Source organism: Hibiscus syriacus, unplaced genomic scaffold, assembly GCF_006381635.1.
Source record: "Hibiscus syriacus cultivar Baekdansim isolate YM2019G1 unplaced genomic scaffold, ASM638163v2 tig00110634_pilon, whole genome shotgun sequence".
NCBI lineage: Eukaryota > Viridiplantae > Streptophyta > Magnoliopsida > Malvales > Malvaceae > Hibiscus > Hibiscus syriacus.
The window spans coordinates 194,484-213,685 of NW_024062807.1; the positions used below are offsets into that span (position 1 = coordinate 194,484).

Sequence of the window (19,202 nt, forward strand, 5' to 3'; positions counted from 1 at the left end):
AGTTCAATGGCCATTACTATACTTTACCCTTAAATTAATAATATTTTTAAAGAAATTACACTATTATTCCCGAGTCGTTGGGTCCGAGTTTTTCACTTTCCACCCTAACTCGACCTTACCAACCTCACTCCCATAAATAATTCGACTCGACCCGACTCAAACGTGAATTTTTTTTTTTAAAAAAAAATCAACAATATATAATCAAAATTCATCAATTTCGAATTAAGTTATCATCCCTAAGCATGGGGAGCGGAGGAATTACCGACGTACGTAAGCGCGAGATGAGGGGATCGTAATTGGTCATTGCCTTTCAACTACCATATCTCCACCTACCACTCCTCATCTCCCCTCACCAAACCCTATTTCAAATTTAATTAATTCGCTTAATATATTATAGTTGAGTAAATATCATAATTTTCAGAGTAAATCACGTTGTGTGTTATTAAACTTTAGGTGTTATCGTTCGCATAACTAAACTTTCGATTACTTTAATTATAACATTGAACCTTAGGTAAATTGATAAAATCGAAGCTAAGATTAAAATTCAATGTTATAACTAAAACAAATGAAAGTTTAATGATATTAACAATATCGTATAGTTTATTAAAGGGACAATTCTATTAATCTAACTTAATCCATTTATAATGTCAAGACTCAAACTATATAAGATAGTTGGTATTTACACATGATGTTGTAAGGACTATCGATATAATTCGTGTAACAAACTAACAATGACGAACAATAAACAAACAATATAATGAGTGATTCAAGTAAAATCTAAACTATATAAGATAGTTTTAAAGTGATTTATGTAAAATCTAAACTAATAGAGTGGTACACGAAAATGAGGTGAGTTTATCAATATCTTGAGTGGTCAAAAATGACGCCAAATAATAACAATTGCATCTATCATCTTTAGGTGAAAAAGATAAAATCAACAAAAGAAATAAAAGAGGTGTAATGAACCAGATGACGTATGAATTTCATGTCAATAAAAAAATATTCTACACAAGCACACGTGATTGTCATGTACTAGTTCATTTATGATTTAAAACTTAAGTGATCAAAATATGAGTAAACATAAAATTTTAAATTTTAGTGACTAATATAAGAGTGAGAAGAAAATTAAATGATGAAATTTATAATTTAGTCTTATTATTATCTTTGATTGTTTTACCCAAACAATTTTAATATATTTTTAAGTACTTTTAATTGATATAATTTATAATTAATTTTAATTATAGTAGTAGAAGAAATCATTTAAGGTAAAATTCGAAATTTAATATTAATAAAATTTAAAGTTATATTCCAATAATTATATAAGAAGCTCTATTATTGTTGTTGTTGTTGTTATTATTATTAACTGTCATTTTAACTACCCAATTTAATTTAGACTTATTAACTCTTAGGTTGGTGAGTGGTAAGTATTATGTAAATGAGTTTTTTTTTTCTTTTTTAATATTAGGGAAAAAGGATATTTTAATTTTACATGATGATATAACATTAAAAATTTTGAAATTAAAATAATTTATTTAGTTATGCTCCAAATATAATTTTTATGAATGACAATTAGTTTAGATTTAGAAATTGACTATTTTAGGTTTGAAGTGACCTAAATAATTGAAGGGAAAGGGACCAATCTACTTCATTAATTAGTTTATTTTAGCATACATTGATATAATAATAATAATAATAATAATAATAATAATAATAATAATAATAATAATAATAATAATAATAATAATAATAATAATAATAATAATAATAATAATAATAATAATAATAATAATAATAATAATAATAATAATAATGTTGTAATGCAATGCAAATCTAATTCACAAAGGGAAGCCTAAGTAATTCATGTATATAAATTTATTACATAGTCTTCTTAGATAAAAGTTTGAGAGTTTGGGATGGATCGAGAAGATGTTGGGGGAGGTCGTAGTCTTGAAAATTATGATTTTTCATATAGTTTAAGTTTTTTTCTTTGTATTTTGTATTGATAATCTAATTTTTCATCTTCTGAAATTTTGTAATATAACAACCCTTAAATTTCTAATATAACTCTCTAAAAATTTGTAATTCCTAACATAAATCAGGCGTCCGCCCTTATTTGAATCTTAGTTCGATTGACATTATTATTGTTATCACATATACTAAAATGTGTATTCAAACCTACTTAACTACATGATATTCTTCAATTTATAATCATAAAAGACCGTGAATAATTTTTTTTATTATGCTAAGATGATTACGAAATAGTATTTGTTTTAAATACTCTTAACCAATAATAAACGCTCAATCACCCTACTGAGTTTCTAATACTCTGAACCCGTGAACTTTAGAAAAAAATGTAAATATTATATTTAGAGTAAACTTTAGTATAAACTACCTTTCATGTTCGGCTAAAAACTTTAGTAATTATATTTAGAGTAAACTACCTTTTTAGTAGTCAAATTATTATTTCCCCCTTCTCCTTTCGGTGGGCGCAGCTGTTTTTATATATAATATAAATTTAAATATACATAGTGATTATAAGGTAATATATGTATATAATTTTTTTTAATCAATGACAACGCACACAGCCCGTAAATATAATTACTTAAACTTGAAATCTCTAAAAAAACAATAATAAATTTTAACCAATTTGAACCCTTTAAATATATACAATTTAGTTATACTATTCTTGTACTGTTTAGGTCAAGATTAAACTTATAAATCAAATATGATACAGAAACTAATGAAATAATTCGAACTTTTTAATTTTTAGCTTAGATTGAGTGGGTCATTCTATATATTAAAATATTAATATTTGTGTAATAGTTGTTTATTCATATCTTACCTATACTGTCATGTCCAACCAATAGATTTTGAGGCATCCCCACCGGATCAAAATAAAAGATATAATGGAATCCCTTCCGATATAAAAAAAAAATTAGCTGACCTATTCTCATATGTAATGGGTTAAGGGAGAGACAGAGTAGTAGGCTGCCCTTAACGTTAGGTTGAGAGCAGTTTTCGTGGAAGACCTCCGTTATGAATTACCCTTAGTGGGACTCGATCCCACGACCACAAGATTAAGAGCCTTGTGCTCTACCAACTAAGCTAGACGGGCAAGACGAATCTCTTCCAATATATTTATCGCATTATATCTCTTAAAATTACTATATGGTTCATTTCTCTATATATTCTTTTAAATCTTGAATCACCAAATATTTACTATATAATCTATCCAAAAAAATCTAAGGAATTATAGTCTAATTTACGGTTAAATATAAATAAATAAGTGCATGTCATTTGAAATATGATGAAAAACAAAATATTTTAAGTTAGGTGTTAATATTTTCTGTTAAACCTAAAGTGTCACTTTCTTGACAACATTTTCGATTTATCAATTTTGATTAACAACTGAAAATATTACGTGTTCGTAATATTTTAGATTTAGCTTAAATTATTAAAAAAGTATAACATTTTAAATTTAATTTAATCTAAAATATTATTTTCTTTTTCATATTTTTGACTACGCTCATTTACTCCCAATCTTAATTCATAATCATATCAAAACATATTTAGTAAAAAAAAAATCTCCCAATCTTCCCGAGAATCCTTAAAACACTTGAGAGTCTCCCATTCACCATTGTTTATTAAAAATGCATGTAGAATCGAATACACTTTTGAAATTATAGATAATACTTTATAAACAATTTTAAAAACTATATTTTAAAAAATATTTTTCTATTCAAACATTTTGGGAATTCCTAGTGTTACATCTCTCAATTTTGTACGAATCGAGTTACCTCAGTAGTAATAAAATTATTGTTACTCTTTAAGGTTTCAGGTTCGAGCAATAAAAATACCAGAGGGATAAACATTAAATGTCAAATGACTGAAAGTTATTTTTGAACAAATATTGTATTGTACTTAGTCTAGTATAATAAAAAAAAATTATATATTAGTGTTTCATGGTATAATCCTTATATTCAAACTAGTTTTGGAAGGACATAATGAATTATATAATTAAAAAAACATTTATCCAACATCACCAGCAGCAACAATTTATTTTTGATTGTTGGTGAATTAACCGGAAATAAATAAATATAAAATTAATTTCAACAATTTTTTTTTTGCAAATTATTTGTTTTTTTAATATAATTTTGATTTTCATGGGGTTTGGTGATCTTCCGTTGACGGGCACCAAGGCGTCATATCCATCGGGTAACTGCCTAATACCCTCAAGAAAGAGGTGAACTCTTGGATCTCGGCCAACGCGTTTTGGGCTCTGACATCCGCCATGGATGCTTCGAAATCCACGTAGAATATGTACTCGAAATGCTTCGCCGTTCCCACATTGGCGTCGTCCACCAACCGGATTGGCCTGTTCCGGTGCGGCCGCGACTCGATCTTCGTCAAGCTGATGTTCCTAAACGCGAACGCCGATAGCACTTTGAAAAGCACGCTCGTTCCTTTCTCGTGCGCGAACACGATGCTTGTTTTGAACGGCCGGTCCGTCCGCGGGATGATTGGCTCCCGAGCTAGCGTCACGAAACGCGTTACGTTGCTCGAATCGTCTTGGACTCCATCCGCCAGGATGTTGAGTCCGTAGAGTTCGGCGGCGCGTGAGCTTGCTATTGCGGCAGTGTCACGGAGGTTGTTCGCGGCTACGTACTCGGCGGCTCCGGCGGTATCATCGACGGCTTCGCGCGTGACGTTGATGCCGAGTTTGGTGATCGTGTTTTCACACTGAGAGAGAGCTTGTGCATGAGAAATGACGCGCGTCAAGTACTCTTTCCTTACACCCGGGAGAGCCAAGAGGCAGTGGTGGACTGGGAGTTGAACTTCACCGACGATGTGGAGGCGGTGCCGGAGGAGGAGATCGTAGTTCCGATGAATCGAACCACCAAGTGAATTTTCCACCGGTAAGACGGCTCGATCAGCAATCCAAAGCTCAACCGCTTGAAACGCAACTTCAAACTGATCACAAGGGATGGCTTCGCAGTTAGGATAAGCTTTCCCCGCCGCAGCTTCCGAGTAAGCACCGGGGACTCCTTGGTAAGCCACACGCAGCTGAGAGCCGTGCATCGGAGAAGGAGACAAATCGGTTACGGTTAACGGCTTCTGTAGATGCGGTCTCGAAGGTGGTTGAGGCTTGTCGCTCTCGTCGAGAGGGACCAGGTTGAGATCCAAGGAGGTTTTGTAGCCGTTTACGGCGGAAGCGACGGAGGAAGGTTCAAATATGTCGTGGGAATCTTGGTTCTGGGAAAAGACTTTACTAGAGAGAATGGCACAAGAGCTTTGCCAATCAGCCCGGCTCGAACCGACGCCATTGGGGAATTGGACGGAGTCAGAGTGGTAGGCGCAACGTACGGCCAACCGAATCAGCTTATGGAACCGAGGCGTGGAAGATCGAATTAGAGGAGAAGAATTATGAAGATTTTGGCAGTGAGAAAGGGTCTGCATTTTCTCCTTATGAAAAACCAAAGAGGAAAGAATAGAAAGCTTGGTGTTCTCTCGGAGAAAGGGAACCTCAAGCTGAAAAGAATGGAAGACGATGATGGATTTTATATACACAACGGCCTGCCAAAGTTGCTTCGGTCAATCTCACACCTACTCCCATCCTCTTTAAAAAAGTAATGAAAAATAAAATAATTCTTTTATAAATAAAATATATTAAAAGAAATAACAACAAATTCATCTCTAAATAAAATTCATAAATCATATTAAAACATTTTCTATTGTGTTTTTACTAAAAAAACATTTCTTACAATCATTTTATTAAAAATGAATAAACGGCATTTATTATAATAATTTTGTATTAATTCAGATTTAGAAAATACCTTTAAATAAGTAATTTAAATTAAAAAAATTAAAACCTTTCTTTTATATATATATATATAATATTTATTTTGTTGAAAGTGTACGTATTCGTTGTTTTCACTCATTCAATTGCTTCTAACGTACATATGTTATACTTTATGACACTGTTTTTTCTAATAATAGGGTAAATTATATCGATTGTCATCCAATTCTTAGGGTCCTTGTACTTTATTCACTCAAATTGAAAAACTCTTATTTCAGTTATTGTCATTAAAGAATGATTTTATCTCAACATTTTATCATTAAACCGTTCATAACGTGAAAGTCAATACACTCACAAATCAGTTTTTTATTAAAATAAGCCCCTGATAAGATGATCTTATTAACCATTTTACTATAAATATATGTTTATTAAAAAATGATACGTTGATGTGTTGACTCAAACGAAAGTATTCTTTAACGATAAAATGAACTTTTTTTTTATTTAGGTGTCCAAATTATAAGGACCTAAAAGTTGAGATATCATTGGTGTAGTTTACCCTTAATTATATAATAATAAATTCAATTATTGTACTCTTTTAATGAGCCAATATAATATATCAAAACATTATCATAAAAATGGGTAAAAGCAAAGAAAGAAAAAGACAAGATGGATAAAATTTCTTGTCGTGTGGGCATCTAAATATTTTACAATTAAATATGAATAAAACATATTTTCTGATTTAAATAAATATCAATATTTTTGTATTCAAATATCAGTATTTTTTTGGATAAGTTGATTTCTTTATATCCAAAGAGGGCAGCATAGCTGCTACAGAAAATAGAGCATCATACAAAGAGATAGGATCTTAATGTAGCATTACCTCCGGGAATAGGATTACGGGAATGTAATATTACCTAACATATTATTGAGAATGTTGCATTGTTGTGTTTGGTTCGTTTAGCAGAAATGTAAAATTATAGTGTTTGATTAAAAGAATAAAAGATTATTGGAATGTATATTTTATCAAATTGTTCTTATTATATATATATTTTTAACAAGTTGAATTTTAAATATTTAAATGAAAATATTGGAATGTAAGATCAGTGAAAATATATAATTTTACTATAATTAATTTATATATTTTCTTTATAAAATTTAAATTCATAAAATTTATATAATTTTTTTTACAAAATTTAAAAGATAAATAGGTTTAATATTATTTTAACCCCTGAACTTCATATAAAATTATAATTATAGAATTTTATTTTTGTAAATCTAAAATAGTTTAAGGATAAATTTGTAATTTAACTTTCACACAAATTTTTTTATTCAACGACAAAAGAATGATAATTTTGAAAAAAAAAATTGTTTTAAGCGCATTTTAGTCCAAAATGTCGGGAATGTAACAATAACTAAGTGAGTGAGGGAATCACATTCCTGGTAATAAGCCCCCAAAATGCCAATGTTGGAAATGGCTTATTACCGGGGGTTGGGTGTCTTTGCGATCCAAACGGATTAATCACATTCCGGAAAAAATATTCTCTCAAGAATCTCACATACCTCAAACCAAACGCACCCTAAATTATAGAAAGAGAAATTTTTATCTCGTCATTTCTATCTATACATTTACCATAGGCTTTAATTCCAACAATTATCCTAATAGACTCAAAAACAACATCCCCACTGCTCGCATGGTTACCAAAGATCCTTCCATTCCTCTCAAGCAAAACAAAATAGATGAGAACATTCCAAGTTAGCTTGAGGATGAAAGAGATGAGGGACTTACCTTTCAGCATCTTAACGGCCCACTGCAACTCCAAGTCCCACCCACCCATAGGCCTTTGCAAGCCACAGGTAGCAATTCGCCTTTGAGAAAGAGCAGTCAAAAAAATAGGTGATCTCTTGTCTCAGCAGCACAATAGCAAAGGACACGCGACCCATTAACAATCAAGCCTCTCGTATTAAGCCTCCCCAAGATGGCTAACCAGATAATAATAACATGCTTTGGCACATGAAAAGGAAACCAAATCAATTTATACCAAGGAACTATGTGCTTCTTGACCCTACTCTCCAACCCTAATCCACGAGCACTCGTAGCATCCAAATTAGGATGTGCTTCATCTCGCAAAGCAGGAAGCTTCCTCAAACACCAACTCCTAGATCCCTTAAGGTTTGTACGGAAAAAATCTATGCCCTTCAAGACATATACATGAACCCAGACAACTTATAAAGAATCTTCGTTTGTTGCTAGAGAAAGCTCGTCCAAATAAAAAGTTAAATTTAACAAACAACCAAGAATTATTGTTCTTATATATTATCTAAATCAAAACTGAAATTTTAAAATTTGAAAAAACACAAATTTAAAACTAATCAAATTAAAAAGCATAATGGTTGTTTGTTAAATTAAAAAATTGTAAAAAATACTTTTTACCTTTATTTTTGTATATTCCAAATAAAATTATCAACGTTAAAATATTATATTCTCTTGGAAAATCATAGTTAATTATTTTTAAATATTTTATAAATTAAATTATAATTGCATTATTATATATTTATTCCAACAAAGATAATTACAAGAAACTTGAAGTTTTCATTTTCTGAGAAATTGTCCCAATGAATTTGTTTGCCCAAAGATGCCCCGATGTTCTGAAGACCATTTACATTAATCTTATAATTATAATCATACTAATCAAATTAAAATTCAATCGACATATATTAATAATTAATTAATTAATCATTTTAACTATTTTTATGCCTTTTCTAAATACAAGTACAATTAAAAATAAAAATAATTATCTAATTTTTTCTTTCAAAACACTGTTCCAAGAGGCGGTCTGAGATTGTGGTCTCTCTTTTTATTTAGTTTTATTTTGATTTAGATCTAAATAATCATCATTTTCGTTTTGATTTCTTTCTTTTAGTATATTCTTGAAGCGTTTGATTTTTGTTTACTTTTATAGTACGTGTTACTTTATTTTTATGACACAATTTTATCTATCGTTTACATGGTTTGATGTTTTTATGTTGCATTCATCACGGCATACCTCCCAATCATGAAACAATGATAGTCTCGTATAGTTAGATGACCTCTTGCGATAGTTTGACGAAGCGTTCAACATTGTTCGCGAAACAATCTGTTAAATTAACTCTCTCAATCTTCACACTTACATTAATATTGCGTCTAGTTTTGAACATACACAGGAGATTATGGATAATTGCTAGATTTCTTCGCCCTTTAAATTTCCATGTTGACGCTGTATTGTCTTTGTTATACCTTGGGTTCTTAGTTTAATGAACATATAGTTCTTCAAAAAAAAAATATATTAAGAGAACAAATCAAGTTATCTCAATGGTTGAAGAGATGATTATTAATTTTAGAGATATCGAATAGAGCATTAACGATTATAGGATATTTGAAAATTTATTATCAAATGATTGAAAGTCATCACTTAGATTAATAAAAATACATTAAGAGGTTGAAAGAAAATTTATTATATATCCAATTTACCCCTACCAACGGCTAATATAATGAATGTGGAACTGTATTTCTCCTGCATAATTTCAGTACAGGGTAAATGCTACATAATTTACAAACTGAAACTCCTTTTTTTTTATGTAATTTGATTCCTTAAATTATTCCTTTTCCATTCATACAAATACACCATCCCATCTTTATCCAATGCAAAGCAAAAATGTCTTACAATCATAATACCGTAACAAGACCTTTCTTTTGCATGCTTTTGCTTGCAAGTTTCATCTCTCAAACGCCACTTGGACATGAAGAATCGGTGGACAAAGTGCTTTTACGTGTGCGATTCAAGGTTCACATCATCAATGGCATGCCGGACAATGCGAAGCCGCTGGAGATCACGTGCCATTCAAACGACGACGATCTCGAACACCATGCTCTTTGGAAGGATCAAGAGTTCAAGTTCAAGTTCATCACTCATTTTTGGAGGAAAACTCATTTTGTGTGCAACTTCAGCTGGGGACCCAAGTCCTTGAATGATATCACCGTTTTTGTATCCAGGGATGAAACTCGGTCGTGCAAACAGTCTGGGAATTGCTTTTGGCAAGCAACACCCCAGGGGATTTATTTTAGTAGTGATTTTCGAAATTGTGGGTTGAGGTTTACTTGGTGAATGATGCTTGTACTATCGATCCATCAGCAATAAAACTAGGTTTATTCTTGCATGCTTCCTCTTTTGTCCCGGTACCTTCAAATATTTATTCTTGTACGCATTATCTGTTCTGCAATCCGTTGTTTATCTTTCTTACATCTATTACTGTTACCGTCGTTTGATGTGACTGTTATCAATTCCATTACCTACTAAATCTACTATGTGATAGTCAATTCTATTCACCCTGAAGACCTACAAATAGTTAACCTCACCTTAAACCTAACATTTGCACTATGGTAAGGTATTTCTCTCTCTCGCTCTCCTCCTCTCTCTCTCTTCAAATTTATTAAAAATTAAATATATTTATCATTATATTTTGGAATAGGTTAATATAAACAAAGACGTGTGAGCATCTCGATATATAATAATAATCTTGGAATTTGAGCAAGTTATATATCACTATCTCACGAGTTGACCAAGTTACTTTTGCTTCATATATGAATGGCAACATGTCCAATGATATCATCGGGAATTTGACATTGAAATAAGGAATTTTAAATTATTTTTTTATTCAGATATTCTTCGTAACGAATGAGGTAAGGATAATAATTTGAATTCTAATAATATAAATTGAATAATTTAAACTTAAGGGTCACTATTGTTCTTGTATTATACATAATTTATTATTTTTGTTTCTATCATTTTTTTTGCATCAATATAGCACTCGAAGTTGTCGATGGTGTTCATCCTAGCCTTCTATGTCCGTTGACTATTTTTTACTAACAAAACTGTGAGTCTTCTGCATCTGTGAATTAAGGGATTAGGTTAAAATATTTATTAAACACATTGGTTACAATAAATTCCTAAAATTTTATTATTTATTTCAGTGTGATTAAGAGATTAAGTGAAATTTTTGAAGATTTTTTCTAATTGTTGTATTTAGTAAATATTTTATTATTAATTTTTTAAATAAATGTCACGTCATCATCAAGCTACATCAGTAATATTTGGTTGATCTGGAAATTACTAGTGTTGAAAAATGCAGAAGAGTAATAGTTATGTTAGTCAATACGGACTTCGAGGGTTAAGATGAATACCATAGACAACTTAGATAGTTAAATTGATGAAAAATACGATAGGGATAAAAATGATAAATTGAGTTTACTACATGAGTAGCAATGACCCTTCTGCCAATAAATTAAGAAAAAAAATCACTAAAATAAAATTTATAATATTTGATTTTGATTAACCATAGGGATGAAATATAAGTGGTTGTATAAAAGAAATATACAAATTCTCCTATATGATGACGACAAATGCTGTTATTCAGACCAGGTCCAAGTCCAACACTCCAGCTTGTTTCTTCTAGCTTTTTTTATTCCTTTTTTTTATAATTTTTTTTATAAATATTTCATATGATCTGTGGCTAAAGAGATAAAAGAAAACATAGCTTGGAAGGATTTTCAGGCATTTCACGTCTGTTTCTTTTCCTGTTTATTGCAGATTGATTATATACTGATGAATCTGTGCCTGCTTTGTTATTGTTTCCAACAGAAATTTGTCCGGTTTCCCAACATATGTTCCTGTTTTTTTTAGGACAATGAAAGATATTATTTCTTGTTTTAGTGAAAATGCTGTCAATGTTTCTCATTCTTCATGCTCAAGCTATCCAAGCAATGCCTGCATCTCTCAAAGTTCAGTTCGTTCTCTAAAAAGTGCCGTCACATGTGTTTACAAAGTGATTCTTTCGACCGGCAAGCAGCTGTTGGTCAGAGCCACATGGTCCAAGAATCAGACCAGTCAAGGTCTTGTCATAAGCTTCGGTGACGATGACCCTTCTGCATGTTTCAAGCTCAACACGAATTCGAAGTTTTTCGGGAAGAAGAAAGGAAGCAAAGTGACCGAATCTGGTCGTTCGAAGATCGAGGTCATTTGGGATCTATCGACAGCCGAGTACGACGTGGGACCCGAACCGATCAACGGATTCTACGTTGTGGTCATGGTCAATTCGGAGATGGGCCTTGTTCTAGGCCATGTCGGTGAAGAAACTATTACGAAGAAGCTCAAGACTAGCACCACCAAAGTGGCGAAATCGTGTCTAGTTTCTCGGCAAGAACATTGTTCGGGCAATACACATTATTCGACCAAGGCTCGATTCAGAGACACGGGCATCTTACATGATGTTTCCATTAGATGTAGCGGAGAACATCAGGGCCTAAAGCATCTTGTTTTATCCGTTTGTATCGACAAAAAGACGGTAATTCATGTAAAGAGATTGCTGTGGAATTTTAGAGGAAACCAGACAATATTCGTTGACGGATTGTTAATTGATCTGATGTGGGATGTCCATGACTGGTTCTTCAAGCCGGTCACCGGCTCTGCTGTGTTCATGTTTAGGACAAGAAGGGGACTCGACAGCCGGCTTTGGTTGGAGGAGATGTTGTCGCAGAATGAACATGACAGAGTTGAATTCTCTTTGTTGATTTATGCCTGTAAGAATACATAAACAAACTATTCACTTGTGTCCATGTTTGATTATTTGTCTTAATTTGTCAACTTTCTTGTACAATCTTCCCTTTCTCAACTTATTTCTTCCATCATATGAGAAAATAAAATTACTTCATCTGCTATTCGAATACTCAGAAGTATTAACCAATATTTATAAAATATTATGTAATGGTTAATAATAGTAAAATATAATTTTTTATAAAATATTTTATCAGTAGGATTGTGTTTAAAAGAAACATACATAGAACTGAACCCAATCAAACGATTCTTACCTTATTATTTGTATCACCAACTCTTACCTTACTGTGCGTCTTTAAATATTCGAACACAAAACATAAGACAAATTCAGATTGTTCAGAAATTACAAACCATAACACATAGATGCACAAATACAAGAGATAATGACATAACAAACGACAGAAGCCGATCTATGCATTGTCGAAAATCATCAATCAAGCCGAAGCCTTTGCAACAACACAAGGGAAATCAAGGAGCACAATCTTGTCAATGGCGCCAGAAAACGTTGCAGAGAATTCAACATGACTTGGATGTCCCACAAACGCAGTATATTCCGCTTTGCTGTCGAAACTCATCAAGAAGGCATGTGTAAACCCTTGTCTAAGCATCTCTTCACTCTCAATGTCTTGTCCCCTGCAAGAAAACAGGCTAATGCAAAATCCATGTTTCCCTGAGACAATACCTTAAAAAAGAAAAGAAAAGCATACCATTCGAATGATTTGACGGCGTCGATCTCCGAAACCAGCTTCTCCATTCCTTTGAGTATGTCGTCGACCGGACAATCGGCCTTAAACTTAACAATAACAAGATGCTTGAACCCTGCCATTGCTGTGTTCCTCCACTTGTATCTCTTGTAGAGTTTTGAGGTTTAGAACGTCACATATTTATACAGACCACAATTATTTGTGTGTCAACTTCCACAGTTTCCAATCCATCCGGTGTGACAAAACACCACTACCCCTAATCTCACCATCTGTATCCATGGTACAAACGCTAAGATTATAATGTCGGATGTATTTCGATCTTGTCATGTTTATCGTAATTACGGATTTAGGAAAGCAGCCTGCAGCTCAATATATGGAGATGTACAGTCTCGCATATGGTGGGGGTGAGACTTTACAGTCAGCCAGTGTCGTCTTCCTTTTGCTTTTTTGCTTTTGCGTATAGTTCCACTTTCTCTTCAACTGTTTAGCTTGAGAGTTTGAGATTAGTGAAGCAAAGCTTGAATGGAAAGACAAGACTCCATTAATTTCCTCCACGATTGCATTTTTTTGTCACATAGCATTTTGTAATTATTTGATTAGTCAATTCCCAAAGATTTGTTTAGATTTTTGTTAAAGTAGTATAAGAAATTAAATGACAAATTAATGGGGAAAGGGTCTAATCTTTATAATTTTAAACTTTATTATCATCCAACTAATTATATCATTTTCGCATAGTTAATTGATATGTAAATCGATTTTATTCGCTCGCATAGAGACTCGCCATAATTATTTCTTGCAAGAAATAATTAAGATGATGTGATCGTTATAGTTTCAGGGAAGACTTCAAAAACACAATGCGTCTTCCCCATTCTTTCCCATTTTTTACGTATTTGGAATGCCAAAATTACCATAAGAACAAAGCTGAAGATGCATTGTGGTCGTTGCGTCTTCTCGAAGACGCATTGTGTTGCCGACGTCTTCCGACGAGCATTGTAGCATTCACATCAGATCAGAAAATAAATCCGGAAAGGCTCTATATGAGCGAATAATGTTTTTCACTATCCCACGAGAGCAATTTTTCTGAATAGTCGTGTGACCATTTAGTAACTTTTAATAGTCGAGAGACTTAACAAAGTAACATTTTATAGTCAGATGATCATTTTATAACTTTTAATAGTTAAGGGATTTATTAAAATAGTACCTTATAGTCGAAGGATCGTTTGTGTACTTTATCATAGATTTTGATGTCATATATATACTTGTATTATATAACTACTGAAAATCTAATTATTACTCCTTAGTACATTTTGGAGCATTAGTTGAGGTATTGTAGGTTAGAGACAAATGGTGAAGAAAAAGGATGGTGCAAAAGCTACAATTTATGTTTATTTAGCTGACATGTTTACCTCTTGTTGTGTTTCTCTTGTTGGTAACGCGAAAAGTACACTATCTCATGTTGAGTAGGAAATACCACTGACTTGGGTATTTATAGTGTGCATTCTTCCATTCCTTGTTGAGTGATAGAGAATAAGGGGCAATCTCCTGCGTCGATGTGGCTTCAACATGTCCACGCAGATTCTATCTGAAGTTACAAATGGCTGAGAGTTATTGCACGAACCTGGACTGATTTGATGCCAAATTTATATTTGATTTTTGTTGGACCATTTTACCCTTAACGTAAAGCCTATAAATAAAGAGTTTCATAAGCTTCTCAACTCACCAATTCACTCCCAATTCTCACATCTCTCTCAACACTCAAAGTTTCCTAAGTTTTTAGAGTTTTATTTGGTGATTCAAAGGAGCAGTACTACAGGCAGTTCACTCTATTTTTAGGTGTATGGAATTTCGGAATGACCGTGTTAACCTCGGGGGACAATCCGCCTGTAGCAGTGATTAAACACTTCGGGGTGAATTTGTTTATAAGGCAGTGGTTATCACCATGGCACGGTTTCGATTGATTCGATTGTTCAAATTATCGAAGGTGGTCCCAGTAATTTCTCATGTTCTACGAGCAACTTGATCTCGATTACGTGCTGCTAAAGCCGCCACCACCTACTCCATGGACTACTTCAACTGAAATTGTTGTTGGTGGTGATGACACTCCGTCTGATGTTGTTGTTGCTTTAGTCACTTAGTCACTGCTGCTGAGAAGTATGAAAAAGAAAACAAGACGGTGCGAGGCCAACTCCTAAGCCACATGTCGAACAAGCTCTTCGACATGTTCCTCAAAGAAAAAATGCCAAAGTTATATAAGATGCCCTCGAGAAAAAGTATGGAGTTGATGATGCATGCATCAAGAAGTACGTCGTTAGCGGGTAGTTGAGGTTTCAGATGACTGACATCAAGCCTATTATAGACCAAGTCCATGATTATGAAAATACGGTCTCCGACATCTTAGCTGAAGGAATGCAAATGTGCAAAGTACTGCAAGCTAACGTCCTAATCGAGAAGTTTCCCAAGTCCTGATCCGATTACTGTAACTCTCTTAAACATAAAAAGAGGGACATTTCACTTAAGGAGCTGGTGGGCCACATTAAAATAGAAGAGGCTAACCGGTTAAAGGATAAGGTTACTAACTCTATTGGTAATTTATCCTTTAAAGCTAACTTAGTTGAATCTGGTGTTGCCTCAGGGTCTAAGTATAAAAATAATGCGAAAAAGAGGAATCAGAAAAAGAAGACCAAGCCGCAAAAGGGCACCATTCAAGAATCCAGAGAAGTCCAAAGCTAAAGGCAAGTCTATCAAGTGTTATGTGTACGATCAAGTTGACCACGCAGCTTACCAGTGCCAACACCGTTCAGACCGCCAGAATGAGAACATACCACAGTTGAACGTTACGAAGAACAATGTTGATGTCATCGCGGTAATGGTTTCAGAGGTGAATCTAGTGGAGAACAATGTTGAATGGATCGTTGACACCGACACTTCCAGATATTTCTGCACAACAAGGGAGTTTTTCACCGAGTTCGAGGATAGGGAAGAAGATGAACGTGTGTATATGAGGAACTCCAGCAACTCTGAAGTGCTAGACAAAGGCAAGATTTTACTCAAGCTGACTTCTGGTAAAACTTTAGCCCTAAATAATATCATGTATGTACCTTCCCTATGTAGAAATTTAATAAGTGGTAGGCTTTTGAATAAGGCAGACATTAAGTTAGTTTTTGAGGCAGATAAACTTATACTTTCTCAAAATGGTGATTATGTTGGGAAAGATTTTTTGAACAAAGGTTTATTTGTCATATAAACTTAACTTAATGATAACAAACCTACCATTTCTGCTTACACTGTTGAATCTGTTGATATATGGCATTAGGGGTGTGCAAATCCGGGTACCCGGAACTTCCGGGTCGACAATTTCTCGGCCCGTGTCCCGACCCGGATATTACGGGTACCCGGTAATCGGGTACCCGGATTTTGTGGGTACCCGGTAATCGGGTACCCGATACCCGGTTTTTAATTTTTAATTTTCAAATTATTAATTTTAAAAAATATATACACAAATTTAAATGTTCGAAACTTTGAATTACATACTCTAATATCCGAACATAAAATTTAAAAGTTCGAAATACAAAATATAATAATCATAATATAAATAATTCATTATATTTTATATAATTTTATATAAAAAAATAAAAAAATAAATAAAAACTAATCGGGTACTCGGGTAACCGGGTACCCGGAAAAACTAGATTTTGTGACCCGGGCCCGACCCGGGAAATGTCGGGCCGGGTACCCGACCCGACCGGGTAATTTTTTTTTAGAGAATTACCCAGTTTTTTTAGATCCGGGTCGTCGGGTCGGCGGGTCGGGTGAACCAAGTCGGGTAATTTTGCACACCCCTATATGACATGCTAGATTAGGACATGTGAATATTCAATCTTTAAAGAAACTGATCAAAATGAATATTCTTGTAACCCCCACAGACCGATGTTGGTAACCAGATCCGATCCGGGGTGTCACATTTGGGCCACCGGAGCGACCCACTGTAAAAATAGCGGAAAATTTAAAACTTTTATTAAAATATGTAACTTATAAAATGATTTATCAGTATGTAGAAATAAAACAGATTTCCAGACTCGTTTATAAATCAAAATACAATTACATGCCCCCTAATCACATGTACCATACTCTGCAAATAACGCCGGAAGAGTTCCCTTACTGAAATCGATAGATGCACTGGTACAATTCTTTTAACCTGCAATGGTGAGTAATAGAGTGAGCTTCGGAAAGCTCAGTAATACAGAACTACCAGTTGATGCTACATGACATGCAGATAAATGGGAAGCCATAATTTCCTTATTGAATCAAATGTATACCAATTGCGGAATAATCTGGGGTTCCATTAGTAGTTCATCGAGTAGAATCCATGAATCTCAGTTTAAAAGAAACCTTTCATACAGTCACATTTTCATGAGGTCGAATAGGATATCTAGTGTGTTCCATCAGTACGATAAAATCATAATAGGTACACTAATCAAATGATAGTTCAGTAAAATCCCATAAACCATACTGTAGTGGAGCTTTTTAAACTCGTATTTTACAAAGAGTTAACCTAAGGGAACATCTTAGGGCCTGAGAGCCTACCCAATATAGATTTCGGGGCCGTGGGGCCTACCTAAGAACACATCTTAGGGCCGTAGGGCCTACTCGAGAATGATCTCAGGGCCGCAGAGCCTACTTAAGAGTCACATTAGGTCCATAAAAATTTTCCAGCTTGATCAGAGCTGTACTTTACAAATCTGTATCTCCAAGATACAATTTATACAATGATACAAATCCATAAGCCATCACCGTTAAGTCGGTGCATCCATAAAACAGTAACCATAGATTTCAGTGTACCATATGATAAAACAATAAAACAATTTTCAAAATATAAGGAACACACTAGAGAATCCAAATATTTTTAGATGTATTTGTAGTTATCAATATGGATAACATGAACTTGTACAATTTGATCGGATTCCAGTAATAAGATCTTATTGAAGAGAATCGATTTCTAACCGATCTAATCAGACATTTCAGATTGATACTTTAGAATTCCACTAAGTTTCTATGTGCATTAGGAAAACGTTCATGAACCTTTATATATAATAATTCTAAATTCAGATTTACTGTGAGTGATTCCATTACCCAATCAATCAGGGGTATTCAGGAATATACTTTGAACTCATAGGATTTCAGCCCAATTGAACCAAATGAGGTATTCAGAATCTTTTCCTTCTGCGTTACTTGCTTTTTTAAACATGACCGAAGTGATTTTAGATGAAAATATAGAATCGAAGATTCAAGTTATTTACAATCTATGACTATCGATCGTATTATCAAACAACTCCAGTTACATAACTCCCAAACTGATGCATGTCAACTAGTCAATTCATTATCCTTCCAGTGTATTCACTCTTTAATACCATATTACAGATCCATAGATCATCCCCATAATCATCGCTGAATAGATCTCCCAATTGTCTTTATTTCATTTCCATGTTTCAATGATATCAGGAAATACAGACATACTTGATTCATGGTTCATAACCCATAAAGACAATTCATCATGTAAGTTCAACAGTATTTCCAGACTCATCCAAATCACTTATTTAATCCTCATTCATTGAGGTTATTTAGTTTATTTAACAATCATGTCTATTCTTGTTACTTCAGATTTTTTCAGAGTAATTCAGACGTTTCTGAATTCCAAATACATATTGTATTTTCATTCAGTTTAATTTGGTCTTCGTGGTTTATTTGTCGAACAATCGTCCAATTCTTAATATTGAATGCGATCTAGAGTTGAGCTGAGCTGAATACTTTCAAAATTATCATCGAGCTAAACTTGAGTAGACGAACACACACTCAAGTAATATCTATGACGTTCAGGTACTGACATATCATTAAAGTTGATCGGCTTACCTAAGCTGTGTTCCATAACTTTTTAAAGGTAGTCCAATACCTATGCTTATTTGGATTCCTTAATTAATCCAAGGCATTTACTTATAATAGGACACAAGGGTATCTTGGTAATTTTGGTGTTCATTTTTATTCCATTTATTTCAGAGC

The 19,202-nt window shown here is 33.4% G+C and overlaps 5 protein-coding genes across 5 annotated transcripts; 2 read left to right on the top strand and 3 right to left on the bottom strand.

Moving 5' to 3' along the window:
• Positions 1-4,122: 4,122 nt before the first annotated feature.
• Positions 4,123-5,517, bottom strand: LOC120136643 (arogenate dehydratase 5, chloroplastic-like). The gene is made up of 2 exons (XM_039152612.1): positions 4,842-5,517; positions 4,123-4,752 (listed from the first exon to the last, which is right to left on the bottom strand). The coding sequence occupies exons 1-2, from the start codon at positions 5,455-5,457 to the stop codon at positions 4,736-4,738; spliced, it is 633 nt and encodes a 210-aa protein (XP_039008543.1). The 5' UTR covers positions 5,458-5,517; the 3' UTR covers positions 4,123-4,735.
• Positions 4,162-4,688, bottom strand: LOC120136600 (arogenate dehydratase 3-like). Its single transcript, XM_039152578.1, has 2 exons — positions 4,667-4,688; positions 4,162-4,625 (listed from the first exon to the last, which is right to left on the bottom strand). The coding sequence occupies exons 1-2, from the start codon at positions 4,686-4,688 to the stop codon at positions 4,162-4,164; spliced, it is 486 nt and encodes a 161-aa protein (XP_039008509.1).
• Positions 5,518-9,489: 3,972 nt separating the features above from the next.
• On the top strand, positions 9,490-9,939 carry LOC120136601 (S-protein homolog 24-like). Its single transcript, XM_039152579.1, has one exon. The coding sequence runs from the start codon at positions 9,490-9,492 to the stop codon at positions 9,937-9,939; it is 450 nt and encodes a 149-aa protein (XP_039008510.1).
• Positions 9,940-11,429: 1,490 nt separating this feature from the next.
• Positions 11,430-12,475, top strand: LOC120136642. The gene has a single exon (XM_039152611.1). It carries the CDS (start codon positions 11,519-11,521, stop codon positions 12,422-12,424), a length of 906 nt encoding a protein of 301 aa, XP_039008542.1. The 5' UTR covers positions 11,430-11,518; the 3' UTR covers positions 12,425-12,475.
• Positions 12,476-12,674: 199 nt separating this feature from the next.
• Positions 12,675-13,303, bottom strand: LOC120136644 (stress-response A/B barrel domain-containing protein At5g22580-like). The gene is made up of 2 exons (XM_039152613.1): positions 13,152-13,303; positions 12,675-13,077 (listed from the first exon to the last, which is right to left on the bottom strand). Exons 1-2 carry the CDS (start codon positions 13,268-13,270, stop codon positions 12,879-12,881), a joined length of 318 nt encoding a protein of 105 aa, XP_039008544.1. The 5' UTR covers positions 13,271-13,303; the 3' UTR covers positions 12,675-12,878.
• Between the last annotated feature and the right edge of the window lie 5,899 nt (positions 13,304-19,202).